At 32.3% G+C, this 19,974-nt stretch overlaps 1 protein-coding gene across 7 annotated transcripts in view; it reads right to left on the reverse strand.

Annotated features, from left to right (window-relative positions):
- Positions 1-11,418: 11,418 nt before the first annotated feature.
- Positions 11,419-19,974, reverse strand: part of LOC145246744 (F-box/LRR-repeat protein 2-like) — a 423,804-nt gene continuing 415,248 nt past the window's right edge. For all 7 annotated transcript variants that reach the window (XM_080108504.1, XM_080108506.1, XM_080108508.1 and 4 more), the window contains 4 exons: positions 19,925-19,969; positions 17,684-17,740; positions 16,898-17,110; positions 11,419-12,435 (listed from right to left, as the gene is read on the reverse strand). In XM_080108504.1, the coding sequence (XP_079964630.1) occupies positions 12,328-12,435; positions 16,898-17,110; positions 17,684-17,740; positions 19,925-19,969 (423 nt within the window). In that variant the 3' untranslated portion in view covers positions 11,419-12,327. The remainder of the gene's footprint in view (positions 12,436-16,897; positions 17,111-17,683; positions 17,741-19,924; positions 19,970-19,974) is intronic.

The raw sequence follows: 19,974 nt of genomic DNA on the forward strand, positions 1-19,974 counted from the left end.
TTTCATGGAAAGTGTTCGACTGAGCTTCAATCTATGGTCCCCCCTTGCCAAACTTTCACAAGAAACCCTCGTCTAGCTGTAAACACTATCAATAATTCCCCCCACTCTTTATCTGTGCCTAAACCTAAACGTAGATTCCATGAACAAAGCTTCTCTCTTAGAACTGCACGCCTGTGGAATTGTCTTCCGTTTTCCTGCTTTCCGGCTGACTACAATATGGTTGTCTTCAAGTCTAACGTAAATAAGTTCTTGATGAGCCGTTCCATATAAGTTATCAAATTTACCAAATTTTCATTACTACTGATTACTATATTGTCCAATTTCTACTGTACACTCTTTAACCCTTATCCTTGAGTGACCTCTTGGCCTTGATAATGTGGTGATGCCTATGTAAAAAAAAAAAAAAAAAGCTCAACTCTGTGACCTCCCCAATTCGCTCTGCTTAGAGCAGCTATTCCTCACATATGCATATTTATGCCACACACAAAATTCCAGTTTTTTTTGTTTTTTTCATAAAGGAGTCCCCATCTATCAAGGTCAGAGTCTACTCGAGGATAAAGGTTAATAAGTGTACAGTGGTCAATGGAACAATGTCGTAATTGTTAGTGGAAATTTGGTAAATTGGATTACTTAAAGAGAACAGCTCATCAAGAACTTGTTTACGTTGGACTTGAAGACGACCATATTATAGTCAGCCGGAAAGCAGGCAAATGGAAGAGAGTTCCACAGGTGCACAGTTCTAAGAAAGAATCTTTGTTCATGGAATCTAGATTTACGTTTAGGCACAGTTAAAGAGTGGGGGAAACTATTGATAGTGTTTTCAGCGAGAGAAGTGTAAGTTTATAAAAACAAATTACTTATTTCTTTTTCTTTCAATTCCTGCACTTGACATACCAAACAGATGTGCTATCGCTTGAGTAAATAGTTTATTCTGTTACAAATCAGCAAGTATGAGTGAATCACTCCTTATCACACTTGACCTGCTTCTTTCAAATTTTATTTTAGGATTTAAGTATAACAGATTTGCTAATTATATCACCAGTGAACAAATAGAATTAATGTTTCAAAACTACTACAAGTAACACCCAACATCACATCCCAAACTATTAGCATATACTACTGCAATCAAATGCAAAAATATTTAAATTAGAAAAGGCCATAAAAATATTGTATACAGATACATATCCTCAGTTTACAATAACAATAATACTAGATTCATTGTTTATAAGAAATTTAAACCCCAAAACCTTATAGTAAAAAACAACGCCTCTGGACCTTAAAAACCTTAGAAAAAAAAAATGTTATCTATAAATTTAAATGCCTTTTGGGAAAGTAATTCCCATGATATTAAAACTATATATATATTGGCTTTACGACCATTACCCTATTCTGCCACCTCACCAAGCATCTTGTAAATTCTAGCTCAATTTATCAATATCTACAAAAACATAACTGCTCCCTTTCAGATTGAAACCGCATTCTAGTTAGTAAGAAAAATGATATATTTTTAAACAAATTTTAAAAACCATCTCCATAAAAAAAAACTCAAGTTACAATTAATATTCCTTATCAAACCAGAAATATTTTAAAACGCTTAGTACTTTTATTCAGTGACCCAACGATTCCCCGAACACACTGGTATCCGTTTACAAATACTGGCCTCGCAGCTGCTATTGAGATTTCTCTTCAACTTTCCAGCTTGCTTGTTCATTTTCTTTCTCACCCAATGATTTGACAGAATAAAAAGCATTATTGAACTTGCATTAATTTTCTTGATTTTCACAAAAAAGTATAATTAAACATAAGTTCTGTTATTAATATCTGTTAAATAAAAAAAAAAAATGCTGTCTAAATATACACAATATATATAACATTATCTCTTCTCTATATGCTAAACATTGTTTTCTATTTAATTCATATAAAAAAAAATATATGTATAAATACAAGTTTGGTTTTACCAACAAACGGTTGAAAGTTACTTTCAACAACAGCAACATATACAAGTCGGTTTGGATTCAGCCCCCTTGATTAAGACGAAATGATAAGAACGGAGTGATAAAATATGAACAAAATAAAATTCCAAGTCAAATAAAAAAAAAAAAAGATAATTTAATGGAGTTTCGATTAAATAAAAGCAAATAATCAAACAAAATTTAATGGCATATTATAAAAGTTGCAAAAAGAAAAAGTCATGTTCCGAGATGGGAGAGTGGGGAGTTACAGGAAGGAGTAAGAGTGTGTGTGGGGGGGGTCTTTTTTTATTATTATTAATAATCAGTAATTGGGGATGTAGTTGGACTTTTTTTTATTTCCATCTTTCAGACTAAAATTCACAGAATTTTTGCAAGTATTTTTAGTTCAATATTCTTAGCAATATCATTTAATATCAAAGATCTGAAGAGATCGCTAAAGATACCAACAGAAGGCTCAATCGACTTCATTTCTTATGTTAATACAAAAAGCATCTGGTGGAAGGTTGTATGGGTGTGGCAGACCCCATAATATATCCTTAAAGAAAAAACTGACACTAGTTGGGTTTTACTGAAAAGGGTGGTGAAAAGGGGAAGGAGGAGGTAAATAAATTTTATCCAAGCTATTACCACCCCCTCTCATTTGGAGTTAACAATGCCTGCCCAGCAAGCATTATTAAAGTAGAAAAACATTAAATAGAAAATTTCTTTTTTTCTAAAAGAAAAAAAAAAGTTCGGCCTTTGTTTCACCTGCACAGCAAGTAAAACCAAGTTTCCTGCAGGCAAAGTACGTGGTGTTGTGGGGGAAAGGGGTTAATTTTTCCATAAAAATGCCAGAGGCGTTCGAGAATAGGGGATCTTTCATATAAAAGATCGGGGGCAGGGGGCTCTCACAAACAAATCAGGGATCTTTAAGAGATAGCACTCACAAATGGGGGGCTGTTCTCACAAAAGGAATTGGAGGCTTTCAAGGCAGCCAAGGTGAGAAAAGGGGTTTTCTCACAAGCAGATCAGAGGCTTACAGGGGCAGTTGCAAGAGGAAGGGTGGGTTGTTCTCACACGTAGATAAAGGTTGGAGATTGTATTAGGGATTAGGCGAGTGATTCGATCAGTGATGGGTGGTGTCCATGTTTTTCCCTCAATGATACCATTATAAATGACCCACACTGGTGACACTACAAAATTAATGTGGTGGGTTAGGTATTGGTAAAAAATAAAATAAATAAAATAAAAAACACTGATCAATGAATGAAAAGGAAAGCGCAGCAGCAGAAATAAATCCACCTGTTTGTCTTATTTATGATAGGAAATTAAAAATCAGTCAATATTTCTGTTTGTCACTGCAAGTTCAGCATTCTGTTTTTTTCTTCTTTCCTTTTTTTCAACTGAAAAAAAAATCAATTTCTTTCTACTCATACAGGTTTACAGTAAATTGGGTGGAGAAGGGGTTGGATCTTGAGTTTTTCATCATCTGTAACACTGACTCCTCTACCACTGTAATCCGGGTGTGACGCTGTTCAGAGGAATTGCAATAGAGAGGGTGGCAGGGACACAGAAAAAAAAAAAAAAATTTTTTAAATCAGTGTCCAAAGTGGTTTGTATTTTTTATATTGTCTCCATTTTCTTTTTTTAACGACAATCCTCAGTTTACAAACCTCAAATAAAAAATAGCAATAATAGTAATGAGATTAAAAACACCAAATATGATGTAGAATTTCGAGGCCATTTTGTGTTTTCCGCAGGGACTCGAGCAGAACTGATCAAGCAAAAGTCAGTGACTGGGGAAGGTCAATTTATTTTTTTTTTGTTGATTTTTTTTTTTTTAATTGTCTTATGTAAAGAATGTGTATGTGTGTATGTGTGTCTTCAATAAGTCCTTGCTCAAACAGTCAATCACAAACATGTTTGCAATAAGTATAACATTAAAAAAAAAAATCAAATGATAAAAAATAATATGATGATAAGATTAATAGCAATTATATTACGTTTCTGAATTTTTGAGATGAGGATTGATTATTCGTATTATATTGATTCTTTGGACTACGGTTCTCATCTTGAGTGTTATTTTCACAACGATTCGGTCGATTGTAACCTGACGTCCTTCAGGTGTATCTTTGTCAAACAATAGAATTTTTCTGTTGAACTCTGGAATCGACACAGAATTTTGAATAGAACCCTTTCATTCATAGCAATAGCATGCTATAGTTCAATTAGCGAGTTACTTAAAGTTTCTGTCTAGTCACGGCTGATGGAACAAGAGCATGCTATCTCCAAGGGTTCCATTCGAAATTCTGTGCAGATCCCCAAGTTCAACGAGATACACGTGAAGAAGGTCAGGGGTTACATTGAGTGAAACGTGAAAATAACACTCAAGATGAGAACTGTACTCTGAAAAATTCAAATAATATGAGCAACTATATTGTTCATCTCTTTACCGACAAGTTTTTTTTTTTTTTATTTTGTTTTTTCTTTTTTTCTTTTTTTTTTTTACTATTTACTCTTCAGGTTCTTTATCAAATCTGAATCAGATCATAGTTTTCATTTGTTAAATCAGCTCAAAGAAACTAAGCCTCTGTTAAGACAGCAGTTATTTAAATGAGCTTTAACAAAAAAAAAAAAAAAATTAAAAATAAAATTAAAAAAAATAATTTACACGTAAAGGGAAGGCAGGCGATATGCAGCAGATTGCATACCAATTGTGTTAGTCAATCATTTGCTGTTATTGGTCTTTTTTTTTTATTATTTTATTTATTTTTTTTTTTTTTCCTTCACAGTTGTGAAGGAATTTCATCTGGGAAAACAAGGAAGGTATCCACATCCACGCTAGCCGAACAAGGGAGGTAATCCACATCCACGCTAGCCGAACAAGGGAGGTAATCCATATCCACGCTAGCCGAACAAGGGAGGTAATCCACGTTGAAGATCGCATCTAATTATGAATTATCCTATGCCATCGCCTGCTGAAAACGTTTCAAAGTTTCATCATCCATGGTTTTTAATGCTGTCCTTTTGTTGTTAGTTTTTTCCACTTTTTCGTGAACATGCAGAAAGGGAAAAGCTCCACACAAGGTTTGGCACCCAACCACATGAATATGAATTAAATCAAAGATAAGCCTAAGAAACACTTATTGTAACCTCAACATTGTTAGCTAGTTAGAGATTATTTTGTAATAAAAAAAAAAATCTCTGCCCCTTTTTCCTCGTTAACCCAGAATAGCTTGACTTGAAGGATCCAGTTTCATTTTTGTTAGTAATTTTCCCGACTCCCAATTTTTAATTATCAGAAGGAATTAATTAAGAATTTTGTTGTTTTTCTTTGTACAAGTTTTGCTGTTTGGTTGAAACCCCTCCTCATTTATAAAAAAAAATAAAAATAAAAAATAAAAAAAAGAGCTGCTGCTGCTACCACAGAACTTACCATCCAGCTTTAGAAGGGGGGGGGCAAAACCTTATCATTGAGGGCAAAATAAAAATAAAATTGTACAAGAAAAACTAGTAATGATCTATTCTAAAAAAATATTTATCAAAAATTGTAAGACTACAAATTAGTCAGGGTTTTCTGTAAAATAATTTGTGTGTGTGTGTGTGTAATAATTATTCTTTATACCTACAGACACTACTGTTTCATGCTTACACAATCATCAGTGTAAAGAGTGGCAATTCCTGCTGGTCATGAGATTTGAACCCAGCCACGAAACCACCTTTTGCTCTATTTGCTAAAACTTTACCTCAGGGACACCAAACAATTGCCATGGGAATGAAGGGAATTGAGAACTATTAAACACCGAATTCGGGCAAATACAGTAGACAATCTAAAGTGTTCAAACGAGTCATAAACATTGCATGAACGCTAGTTAACTACCTTATAGTTATTATTCTGCAAACAGTGCCCATCCTTAAGTATTTTTCAAGGGGGCTTGATATAATTAATTTCCATGCGCAATAATTCTTTAATTAAATATAGATTTTAAATATAGATAATTTAATTAAATATAGATAATTCAATTAAATATAGATAATTCAATTAAATATAGATAATTCAATTAAATATAGATTTTATGCCTAAATATAATTTTCCAACTAAAAACAATCAGAATTGCAGTTGTCAAAGATTGGAGGGGGGGGGGAGCATTATTTCAAACCTTAGGCTTTCTAAGAAAGACAAATAAGTTAGTATTCGTTTTTTTATATACTTTTTAGATTCTATATGAATTAGATGTCCAAACAATTTTTTTATTATCATCTAGTGTACAAAAAAAAATAGTTCAGGGAAGTTTGTTTTTATTTCTTAAAATCAAACTTTCTAAATTCATGTCAATAAAAAAAGCTGTTCATACAAAAAAAAGTGTTTTCTGTGAACGCTGAGAGTTGACTTTATATTCTATTGTTTATGAAGGTTTAGCTTACACTTTTGAACTTGAAGGTTTCTTTTTTTTTCTTATGAAGTTTATCCTTTAACTTGTATAAAGTACTTAGCTTACTTATATCTAAGCAATACTAAAACTCCAAGGATCCTTTAGAGTTGCTTACATGGAATGGGGGAACAACTTATTTAAGAGTTACCTTCTTTGATAATCTGCAATCTTTATATCAAAGAATATGGGAGATAATCCTTGAATACGTTACCTCCCTAAATCAGAAAACTCAAGGTTACTTTGACAGACTACCACCACTTCATGAAGAATTGCTATTTTCGAGCCTTTCTAGACCAACTTTAATTTTGCTTTAAGTGTATACAGATAAACTTTAAAAGAGACTTATTTTTAAAAAGTAGTTTACTTTTTTTTTTTAATTGTAAAAAAAAAAAATAATAATCAGACTAACTTGATTTTTATTCTATCAATTATACAAATTTATTCAGTAAAAAATAAAATTTAAAATAAACTATTATTTTCTATACAAGGACTGAAGACTATTAGCAACCATTTATTTTTTATTTTATTTATTTATTTATTTATTTGCCCTTTTGTAAGCTATGAAACAAAAGTGAAATCCTTATTAAAATGATGGGAAATTTTGTTTAGTGACTTTTGGTAGAAAATGATATGTTATGATAAAATTAATAAAAAGAAAAAATAGTTGATGTTTTACTTATAGAATTTTCGAATATTTTATTTAATTAAAACAATTTAATGAAATGACCGAGCCAGTAATTCTTGTTGCCAAAACAAGCAATTTAAAACTGACAATCTTGTTTAAAATCTATTTTTAAGGTTTCATAATGAATTCATGTAAAAATCATGACTCTTGTTTGTTTTTTTCAGCCGAGGATTAAATATTTGTTTTATTCAGAAAATTGTTCTCATCTTGGAGGTTATTCTCACAATGTTCCCGCCAATGTAATGCTTAACCTTCTAAAAGGGGGCAACTTGTTGAACTCTGAAATTTGTACAGAACACCTTTAATCCATGGTGGTAGCTTGATCTCCTATCAGCCATGACCGGATAGAAGTCTTAATTCATTATTACTTAATACTTATAACCAATCACAGCTAACTGGATGAGAGCAAGTTATCACTGTGGATTAAATAATTGATTCCATTCAAAGTTCTGTAAGATTTGCGAGTTTGTCAAGAGATATCTGAAGAGGTTTGGAAATTACATCATAGTAAGAATAGCATCCAAGATGAAAGCAGTTGTTCAAATAATCCCAATCATGTAACAATAAGTTAAATAAAAAAAAAACAACAACAAAAAAACGAATATATTTTTAATGAAGAACTGAAATTTTAAAGATAAAACAAGGAACAAATATTTCTACCAGTTTATCCGAAATAAAAGAAGAAACCAATTCAAAGGATGGATTATATAATATCGTTTCTCAAATGAAAAAGGTTTTGGTAATGAAGTTGAAATCGACAATGTACAAGAATTCCTGAAAGTACTACTTGTATCAAAGATTTGTCAAAAAAAAAAATAAATAAATAAATAGAAATCCTATTTTCTGTTATTAAATTGAAGAATTTGCCATTTTATGAAAATCAAAAATAACTTTCTCACACAGAAGATAGAATTTTAAAAATTGACAACCCAATCCACTTCCAAAGAGGGCCTTCCATATTTTTGCTTCAGTTTGATTAAAAATCAAACTTAAGGTCATCTCTTTATAATGGTAATTTTTTTACCCTTCTTCCCACTGGCTTTGACAAGAAGTTTGTTTAATGTGAGGAAATCAGCACTGTACGATCGACTCTAATAAGGACACCTCAGGCAGCAAGAAATAAACCATTCCCTCTCTTACAGGAGCACCAGCAATCAAACAGAACCACACTGCACTTTGATAAAAGCCTGAAGACTAGTGTCAAGTGCTTAACTAAATACTCTAACAAAATACCTCAACTTGTTACGCGCGCATGCATTAATCAAATTAGACTTTTAAAACTCAAATGACAAAAACAAAAAAAAACAATCATTTTTGTAAAAAAAATTTACTTTACACATTGAAAAATTTCTGTGTTAAAAATCGTTTTATGTTTATACAAAAAAAAAATGCAAGAATCTAAATTCACAATAGAATTTACGAGATTTTATCAAATCAGATGTGATAAATAAAATAGGTCTTTTCATAAAGACGAACTGTAGCAAAAGACTCACAAGATAAAACGATGTATTTGGAAAAGTGGAGCAGAAATTTAAGTAATCATTACTATTACGAACATTAATTATTTTAAAAAGAATACCATTGGAAAACTGCTCAAAAACAATTGTTTCATTTACTCATTTGCATTAAAACAGAATGCAAATTATTTTATTCGATTATTTATGACAAATTTAATTGTTTTAAACTATTTAAAACAATTAACTCATATGTAGCTAAACAAAATAGGTTTTTAAGTAATTTACTATTTTTTTATAATAATTGATATCGATAAGAGTAATAATTACCCAAATGTGTGAAAAGCAATGAATAATTAAATTCTGCTATAAAATGAGAATGAGATGGGGGGGAGGTGATAAAAAAAAAAACTGATTCTAATTTTCATTTTCTTCAAAAAAATAAAAAAATATTTACAATTTTTATGGTAAGTAGATAATTTAAAGTTTGTCCAAAACAAATTAAAGACATCCAAATATAATTTAATAATTTCAAAACAAAGATGAAAGTGGAGAGGGGAAAGTCATTTCGTAAGTTGAAATCTTCCGAGTTATCTTCAGACCAAGGGCAGATAACTACCAACAGCAATAAATAATTGGCCAAGGAGAAATAACTCTCAACAAATTTGGCCGTTACAGAGATCATTCTTTGCTGGAGAAAGTTTGATTATGGATAACTTTTTGTTTATGAAGGACATATCCAGTTCAATTTTACACTTAAAGCATTATCAGAGAATGGAGACGACGGTAGACATAATTGTGGAAATCTTAATTATTGTCACTGTAAAATATATTTTCTTCTGGGAGAGAGAGAATTCTTTGAAAGTAAGACTGTGTACATGTGGCATCTAATACAATAAAATGTTGGGCCGAAAACTCTACAGATTCAATATAAATATATTTACAAATACAAATCAAACTTACTCTCTCAGATAAAAATTGAGAATGGCTCAAGAAAGGAAGAGAAAAAAATGATTGGATGTTTGCTTTGCAAGGATCACCTCCTCCTTTCACTCAAGCCAATCTTAGGAAAAAGATTTGAAAATATTTAGAATACAAACGTTTGTCAGAAGACAGATCCTTTTGATATTTGGAAAATTAAACTATTAAATAATGGAAAACAAAAAAGGCAAGAAATAAAAGCAAGACAGGAAAATGTTGAAAACTGAAGGTTTTAGAGTTTTGTTTTTTTCATTCATGCTAGGACATGTTAAAGTTTTTCCAGTAAACCAATCATGGAAGACTGCCAAAAGTAATTTCTCTAAAAGAGAAGAAATAAAATCACAAAGTCCACTGTCCAACCATTTGCACTGGCTTTTTCAAATAATCAGAAAAGAATAATCACGTTTTATTTGCCATGAAGAAACATAAGTCTACAAGAACAAGAAAGATTTAATTTGGGGATTGGCCAACTGATAAAACGTACAATTCAATCGGAGAACAGACATGGAAACCACCAGATATTTAAGAAAGTCTTATTTAATTGCAGCAACATTTTTTTTTCTATAAAATAGTTTCTTTAATTCTTCAAATTCGACATAGAAACCCAAAAAATTTTTTTCATGATTTTCCTTTCAAAAAGGTAATGCACATTGTATTGGCTCCTAAATTTGAAAGTTTGAAGGTTATGAAAATATTTCTGGGTGTAATATATAATGTAGAGCTGATTTAACTTTACACACATATAATGTAGAGCTGATTTAACTTTAAAATCCACACAACAATTTTATCACATCACGGTGATCTAGAAGTTTGCGGGCCCTGACTCGACAAGTTGCTGCTACTCACTTGCAACCTTGTACCTTTCTTTCTGTTAAATTTCCACAAGATAACATCCTGAAAACCAGTTTCACGGCAGGTGAACAGTTATTTAACTTAACAAGGTAGCACTGCAGAGAAAGCAACTAAAGAGATGGAAAATGAAGATGAGAACACAAGAAGATGAGTCCTAAGAAATGATTTTTCTTTAATGAGATAATTGAACAAAAGTCACAGGGACTTGCAGACGGGAACATTAACGTCAAATGAATTGTTTATACTATCTGTTTTTTGGACAGTATAAAAAAAAAATTGATAATTTAAATTTCAAGAAACTAAGAAAAATTAATTCTATTGGAATCAAATGTAAAATAAAAGATTCAGATGATATTATCGAATTGAACATTAAACAGAAAATTAATTTTATTTGAATTACATAAATTACATATAGAGATGAGCAACTAACTGAAGACCGCTGTTACACATGAGCTTGTTCCACAGTCACACAATGCAGAGATTAAGAAAATAGCCAAACGAACTTACCATGTATATTATATATATATATATATATATTTATTTCTCTCCACATAATAAACAGCTTTTTATGACCAAGTTTTCAGAAAGATCAAGCTGTTCATTACAGAAAATAAGTTAATACAAAATCGGATTAAAAGTTTCTAAAACATTTTGGATAAGGAACAGTGAGATAGGTTTTAAAAATAAAACTAAAAGGTTTCACCCATTTCAAGATATTCCATATACAAAAATAAAAAAAAAAAATAAAAAAAAGATTCTCCGTTTCTTTTGACATGAACAATTGATTGTAAAATGGTTGCTTATACAGGAGTATATACAGTCATTTCTATTTCTTGCAGTAAGGCTGCAGGTTTTGTTCTAGCTAATTGATATGAAAACCATCTGAAGTGTACACAATGTAGAAGACAAAACTTTTGATTGACATGTGTCCATGGCAAGTGATGTACGAAGATCTGTTAATGAGATGAAGTAGAATGCTATTTGTCTGGGGAGACCGATTGATTTGCTTAAAAAAATAAAAATGCTAAAAAGGTGGTCCAAAATATTAACAGAAAAAATAAGACGTTTAATACAAAGAATTTATTTTTCTAGACGGACACTATGGAATGCATTCATAAGAAAAAATTTTTTGAAAGAAAAAAAAAACAAAAAAACTCTAGATTATTCCTGTCCGACTTTTTCAATAAGTTTTTTTTTTTTTTGGTCATGTCAAGAGGAGACGTAAATGATCACTTTTTCCCTAGTAAACATTTTGGACAGTTCCAAAACGAATCTAAACATATCGTCTGCTACATTTTCTGCAGAACAATAAAAAAAACAGCAAAGGAAAAAACGCATTTCAATATTATCCATCACAGGCGGTTACGCGGGAGAAAGACAGGCACAGGACATGGGAAGGGGTAAAAAAAAAAAAATCTTGCAGATACGCGGTTTATATGAAAAAATAAATTCTACTTTTGATATTTTTTTACTGCTCCCAGGTTTCATAGTTAAATCATGACAAACACGCTTAAGAGAGAGGGAGAGAAAAAAAAAGAAGATTGAGACAATCCAAGAAACAATCATGTTTTGTGTATGGAAGCTAAAAACAGATCACAACCTCACCTGGCAGTGGTGGGTTTTTCTTTAATAATAAAAAAAAAAGGAAAAAAAAAGAGTGCCATTTGGCATCAAGGAATTCTGGACTCCTCACTTAGATAAGTGGTTGTCAGGGTGTTGAAGATGGTTGCAATAGCGATAACAGCAGTGGTAGCAGCAATGCTCAAATTAGAGATGGTAAGTTGGTCCACCCCTATCCCTTTTTAAAAAAAAATAAAAAATAAAAGGGGGTATATGTATGCATATGTGTGTGTATGTGTGTATTCATATGGGTCTACAAAACGCACGCATACACGTCAAGCTCTCTGTGTATGCGTGGCAAGATTTTTAATCACAGTTTGTCGTTGGTCAGGGGCCATTACCGGTAACTGTCAAAGAATTACACAACAGCGGCAGTATCTTTGTCGACCTCCCCCAACAGAGGGAGGTGGGGTCACAGGGGCAAAATAGGCATGAACTTTAATGGCCGGTAAGTGACTCTGAAAATAAATAAAAGAATGACGAATTGATCTGGAGTGAAAAATCAGGAATTAAAAAAAAAGATTTTTCATTTAATAATTTTATTCACCATTACTTTGATTTCTAAAGTTTTGCAATTTAACCTCGCAAAAATATTGCTTTCAAAAGATGCAACTAACTTATGTATATAAATCATTAACTGACAATTTTTTTAAAATTTTAATACAATTCCCCCCCCCCCTAAAAAGTGAGGTTATTTTTATTATTTGCACTACCCTTCTCATCTTGGATTTTTTTTTTTTTTTAAATGTTTTGGCTACAACACGACTGTCAACAAGTTCCTTACGCTATCTGTTCTTAAAACAGAATGCAAATTCCATGAACAAAAATTTTCTTCCTAGAACTGCCCACCTATGAAACCATTGTGCGGTTGCTTTCTACAATATGATCATTTTCAAGTTCAATGTAAGCAATTTCTTGTTGAGCCTTCCTGTTAAATAATCCCCATCACTATCAATCATTACAGTGTTGTCTCACCAACTTCCCGAAACTAATTAACCCTTGTCCTCAAATGGCTTTTGAGCCTTGATAAATGACTCCTTTATAATAAAAAAAAAAAAAAGGCCGCTCATGCATGATCCCTCTCTGGTACTGCATGTAAGTTGATGCCACAAAAAATAGCGAAGAAATGATGAATGTGAGAAATGTGAAGAGCCAACGTTGCCTTCATATTTTTGCCAAGTTTCAGAAAAATCTAATGGATAGGGCAAAAGTTATGGGGTAAAAAGTGTCATTTTTAGCAATTTGGGGGCATTTGTGATTCCTTTTGATATCCTGGGAATGCCGAATCCTAGTGAAAATGGACAACCGGTGCAGTTTCATGCCTTAAGACATGTATATTTGAATTCAGCACCATGGAAAATCACTATATAGACATACGTATCAAGTTTTTGGCTTATATGAGAAAAGAGCTACAAAAAGTCATGTTTTTTAGCCCTAAAAGTCCCAAAGGGATGCAAACCAGAATTTTTCCAGGGTCACCCATACTGAATTTATATTAACAATGGCCTCCACATTTTGGCCAAGTTTCAGAAAAAGCTAACGGATGGATCAAATGCTATGGGGCAAAAAGTGTCATTTTTGACCATTTTGGGGCATTTTTGACCTCTTTTAAGCCCCTGGGAACACCGAATCCCTGTGTAAATAGATAATGGTGCAGTTCCAGGCCTTAACACATGTATATTTGAGTTGACCACCGTGAAAAAACACTATATAGTCAGACATATCAAGGTTTTATTGAGAAATATGAAAAAAGAGCCACAAAAGGAGGCGTTTTTAGCACCAGAAGTCCTCAGGGACGCGAGTCAGAACTTTGCCAGGGTCGCTCATACTGGATTGATATTAAGAGCAACGGGTTCCACATTTTGGCCAAGTTTCAGAAAAATCTAATAGATGGATCAAAAGTTATGGGGCAAAACGTGTCTTTTTGGCCATTTGGGGGCATTTTTTACCTCTTGAGCCCCTGGGGTGCAACAGGAATTTTCGCAAAAAAGTTTTGTTTTTTTTACTGTGCACATCTATTTAATGAAATACAATTTGTGGCAAAATTTCAGGAAAAACCAATGGACGATTATCTGGCAATCATCCAGAATAACTGACACCACTGAAAACATAGACCCCTCTCTGATAAAGGGGGGAGGGAAGAAAAAAAAGCACATGACTTTCAAATGCACATTGTCAAATTCAAAAATCCATAATATTTTAAATTAAAATCTTGATTTAATGCATGGGTGTAGATTATTCTCATTCTATCAGTCATGAAGTCTTAAATTATTTTTAGTATCGTCTGTAGTGAGGACTGAATTTTCAACCCCAGAAGACTGTCAGATAGAACTAAGTGTTACTCAACACCTTTATCCAGGTCATAAGAAATACACCCAAGATGAGAATAGTAGTTTGAATAATGAAGCTTATCAATCCTCATCTAAAAAAAATTCAAAAACATTTATTTTTTTGTTTTGTTTTTAAATAATTAGGAACCAAATTTTCATATCTATATTTATTTTGAAATCGACATAAGTGAGTGATCAATATTTTATATGAATTTAAGGTCAAGGAAAACATTGGAAGTGATTAGGGTGAGTGATTGGAAAAAATTTAAAAAAACAAAAAAAAACTTGGAAGTCAATTTCTAAAAAACATCCACAATTTAGGAGGTAAAATAGATTTTTAATTTTGTTTCTTTAATATGGGGGATTTCTGTACAATAACCAGTAAATTAGACTACAAACTAAAAATGGTACCGTACAATAATCCTGAGTAAATATTTCTAAATAACCTCACGACCTTTTCTCAAGGGTTTTCTATGTAACTTCACATAAAAAATGTCACATTAATTTTTTTTTTTTTTTTTTTAATTTGCCAAGTTTCATGTATGATTGATTCCCTTTGTTCAAAATTTTGAAAAGATGTTTGTAAACAGGATATTATAGGGGGGGGCACATTTTACAGTAATGTTATATATGAAATTGAATTCCCAACTAAAGATAAAAGTAATTTTGACAAAAGAAAAAAAAAATGAAAAAGTTTCTATATTAAAAGAAGGTATTTATTAGTAATATTAACAATTAAAAATCCAGTGATAAATTTTGGAGCAAGTGGAAAGTTCAACATAAAAGTTTTAACATTTTTTTTTAAAGACATATTTGGCAGATTATAGATAACACTGCTACCTTCCAAATAAATTAACACTGTTTACATTAATATAGCTAACCGTTTAATACATAGTTGAACCTAATATTGTTTTTAAACAAAATTGTTTAAATGTTTTTGTTTTAAATTGTTTTCACTACAAACAAGGCATATTGCCAACAAGATATAAGTGTTATTGTGATTAGAGACCAGATTTATAAGGGAACATCCTATGTGGGGAATTATGCAGCAAGATGTTTGTTCAGTTTACATTTGCAGTTCTGTATATTGATACAGTCAGGAAAACAGAGCAGGGAAGGAATTCCAAAGGAGCATTCCAAAGAAAGAAAAGCTTCGAAAGTAGAAAGATTTTTGGCATCCAAAGACTTATACAGTGAAAGGGTGAGATTTTGCTTCTAGCTGTCCTGGTTAGAGGTATTTACATCAAGGGGGTACAAATGCACCATGTTCATTAGAGCGCATTCCATGGAGGTACTTACAAAATAAGCACAGAAATGCAATACTACAATGTTGCAAGAAGGGCCACAAATTGGCAGACAGTGCGAGATCTATTAAGTTATGCTGAACTAGTTTTATATAAATTACAAAATTTGACGTTTTTGAATTTTTGAGATGAGGATTGGTTATTTGTCTTATTTGGATTCTCCGTACTACTGTTCTCATCTTGAGTCTGATTTTTACGTTTCGATCAATGTAACCTTTAACCTTCTTTGGGTGTATTTTGTCAAACTTGGGAATTTGGACAGAATTTTGAGCGGAACCCTTTATTTACATCACAGGGGTAGCATGTTCTTGTTCTGTCAGTCATGACTAGATAGAGATCCTAAGTAATTCCCAATTGTATTTTTCGGTCACCTACACTGAGGATTGAACCTTCAACCTTCAGGAGAAGATCATTTTTTTAAATTTATTTTTCCAAGTAATCTAACCACTGCATCACGGGTCAAGTGTGAATTATTTAGGACTTCTATCCAGTCATGGCTGACGGAACAAGAGTACACTACCCATGTGATGTAAATAAAGGGTTCCGCTCAAAATTCCCAAGTTCGACAGAAACATTCCCGATTTCGACAAGATACACCTGAAGAAATAGACTTCATGGCTTAGTGGGAGATGCCCTTTTCTCTTCCCTGCAACCTCTCTCTCACAGAAGAGACGTTGCGAGCCTGTCTGTTTTATCGTTACTTCCATGGCAAGTTCTCGTCTAAGCTCTAATCTCTAGTTCCTCTCGCCAATCTTTCACAATAAACACCCGTTTAGCTGAAACCACTGTCAAAAATTTCCCCACTCTTTATCTGTGCTAAAACCAAAACGTAGATTCCATGAACAAAGCTTCTTTCTTAGAAGTGCACACCTGTGGAACTCTCCCATTTGCCTGTTTCCCACCTGACTACAACTTGGATGTCTTCAAGTCCAACATAAACAAATTCCTGATGAACCGCCCCCTTAAGTAAGACACTTTAACAAATCTCTAATACTAACGATTACTGCAATACTATCCCATTGATTACTATACACACAATAACCCTTATCCCTGAGTGGCTTCTGCGCCTTGATAAATGGTGGAAATGGTGAAAAGAACGTCAGAGGTTACATTGACTGAAACGTTGTGAAAAATCACACTAAAGATGAGAACAGTAGTCTGATGAATCCAAATAATACGAATCACAAAATAGTTGGTAACTTAAGGTTAGGTTTTTTTTTCTTTTAAACTAATAAGTGAATATAACGTCTGATGAACAAAGAGTAAGCAAACAGTTGCAAATATACCTTCAATCTGCGAATGCCAGCCCTGGTGATCAGTTGGCAATCATAGAGTTCTATTCGCTCTAAACACTGGCAGCCGGTTAAATGTTCTAATGAAGCATCGGTGATGAGGGGGCAGTTGTCCAATTCGAGGACAGACAAGTGTTCCAGGGCACAATTGCTTGTTCCCAAATGACGGATTCCTTCATCAGTGATTAACTCACAGTGAGACAAACTCTGAAAACAAAAATGAAAATTTGATTTAAAAAAAAAAAAAAAAAAAAAAAAATTAGATCCACCTCAAAAATATTTGGCACTTATTCACCCCCCCCCATGAAAAAAAATCGGTATGACGCATGTACTCATGATAGAACGATTATGCACAAAAGAAAAAAAAAAAATTGATCAAGTAGTTTTATTTTTATAAAGAATATAATCTTAAAGTGAATTTGAGTTTTTCCAACATTTCTTCATCCCTATGTTAAGAATGGCTTTCTAAAACCTTGCCAGTTTGAATCATTTAGAGTTATCTCTCTTGTATGTTCAAATTGTTTTCAAGATAGCATTGCAAGATCACTGTTCCTTTAACTATAAAATTGGATTTACATGATTTGTGGTGCACAGCATTTTCTTTCTATTATTTCTATTGTGCATACATTATATAGATTTTTATTCATTTTTGTTTGTTTGTTTTTTTGTTGTTTTCATGAGGAGGAATTCTGGACAAGCACCAAATATTCAATCATTTTCTCAAAATGTTTTTCAAAATCAACAATGAACTCTTGTATCAAAGTGGGTAGAGAAACTCACCAATGCCTGAAGATGGGGGCAATTCATAGCTAAACTTGCTAATGTAGCATCTGTTATCTGGAAAAAGAACAGAGAGAAAAAGAATGACATGGTTGATAAAACTGGCAAATTTCAGACCAACTAAAATTAAAAAAAAAAAAGGTTAAGATTCTGCAGAAAAATAAAATCACTGCTCGTAAATCAAATTTAATCTACACGTGTGGTATAGCTCAAAATTTACTGTTACGGGTTTTGAACTAAACCGGTTTTTAAAAATTAGGCGCTTCTACAGAATTAGGACAGGATTGTTCGGAAATCGTAAAACTGAATTTCACATGAAAACAATGGTATCTACGTAATCTTCGTATTTTTAAGATGATTATATCCAAAAATTACAACATTCGATAAGGTAGAAAATTTTTTATTAAAGAAAATAAAAAATAGAATTTGATGAAAATGACCATAAGACACAAAAGAGTTCAACAGGGAGGTAATTTTCATTCGCATTAAACAAAGATGGCAGCAATTTTTCACCTAATAACACAAAGTTTTTTTTTTTTAATAATTCAGTAATATTCAGGTAATTTCGACTGCATAATTTGGAAGCTACCATTGTAACTTATTAGAATTGACAAAAAAAATCAGTTGAAACCATCGTTTTTTATCTGAAAACTCCATTTATCGACTACAAAATCTTGTTCCAATAATGTAGAAGCACCAAAATTTGTTTTTATTAACAGGAGAAAAAAGGTCTACAGTATTCTGGTACATTTTCTTTTGTCAATGTTATGCAGATGAGACCACTAAACAATGAGATGCCAAGATTGCTAGATACACTATGCCTATTATATCCGTTGGGATGACAAAATTAAAATCAAAAGAAGCTAACTCCTTTTCTGTTTCAGGCATAGTTATGCCTTCCTTTTACTTTTGTTATGAGAGTTCTTGTGTGGAGATGCAAGAACAGAAGTCAAACATTGAAAGGCAGCGAGAGAAGAACGATTTTTTAATCTAGTAAATGCTGGAGATATATTACTTCTGTCGCTGACAGTAATACACAAGGTGATACCGAAGTAAAACTCGTCATTATTCTATGTATTACCTCCTTGTAAATAAAATATCTACATCAAGTGAACTGAGTATCTTCATTTCTTCCAATAATTCATGTGCTACAAACACATTCATCTTCAATCTTTTTAAAGGCATTAATAGTGGATATGCTAATATCCCCATTCATAACAATACCCTAAATTTACTTCTCCAGCTTAGAGTGGGGCATGTCCTTGGAATCCAGTTATAGGTCTGCCTCATCAAAGTTCTTGCAACCAAAGAAAAATTTCTGAACCATCTGATTACCGTGCTATGATCAACTTCACCTTATATTAAACAAATGGCTTTGATGGTTTCTCTAACATTATTGTCCAGTATTGTATGATAGGAGCCCCCACCAACAACCGAATATTCTGGTCATCTCAGTGGCTAAGTACTGCAATTAAGAGAAAGTAAGTTATCCAGCATTTCTCGTGCCTTTGTTGACAGTAGTAGGAAGTGGCATCAGAAAGAAGAGGTGAAAAATCTCTTCCTCTCTTGATTTTTGTCAAATTATGATATCAAGCATATCGAGTCACTTCCACAGCTTCAAACACATGGTCGACATGCATAAACTAAACTGTATTACAAATTTTTTTCTCTTTTCTTTGTATTCTTTGGATTCTTCAGACTATTGTCATCTTTAGCATGATTTGTACAACGTTTGGCCAGTGTAACCTTTGACCTTCAAGTGTATCTTGTCGAACTGCGAAAACATTGTGAATAACACTCAAAATGGAAACAGTGATCAAAATAATCCAAATAATTCTCATCTCAAAAGTTCAAAAACAATTTTGACTATTTGTCGAATAAAAGAATCCATTTCGTCATTGCGCCATGTTGAATTTTTAATACAATCAAACCAAACAAAATGGGAAGAGTAATAAATCCTCCAAGCTTAAAATTAAGCATTTTATCCTGAATTAATGCGAGATTAAATACATTAAAAAATCAGGTCAATGAAAAAGAGAAAAAAAAGTTTTAATTTCACAATTTCTATTTTATACAATGAAATTGCTTTTTCATTAAAAAAAAACAATCTAGGACATGCAAAACAGAGGTCAATAGGTTCGCACTGAATGAAAAAAGATTGTTTCTTTGAAACTGAATAGGATTTGCAAAGATTGGTGCATTTAGAAAGAAAATACAAGTTATTTTGAAGAAACATCTTACCAAAACACATTCTTCCAAATCCATTCGTTCCAACATATGACAACTCTGTA

The sequence above is a fragment of the Euprymna scolopes genome, chromosome 24, assembly GCF_053919585.1.
Source record: "Euprymna scolopes isolate OS-2025 chromosome 24, ASM5391958v1, whole genome shotgun sequence".
In the NCBI taxonomy this organism is placed as follows: Eukaryota; Metazoa; Mollusca; class Cephalopoda; order Sepiida; family Sepiolidae; genus Euprymna; species Euprymna scolopes.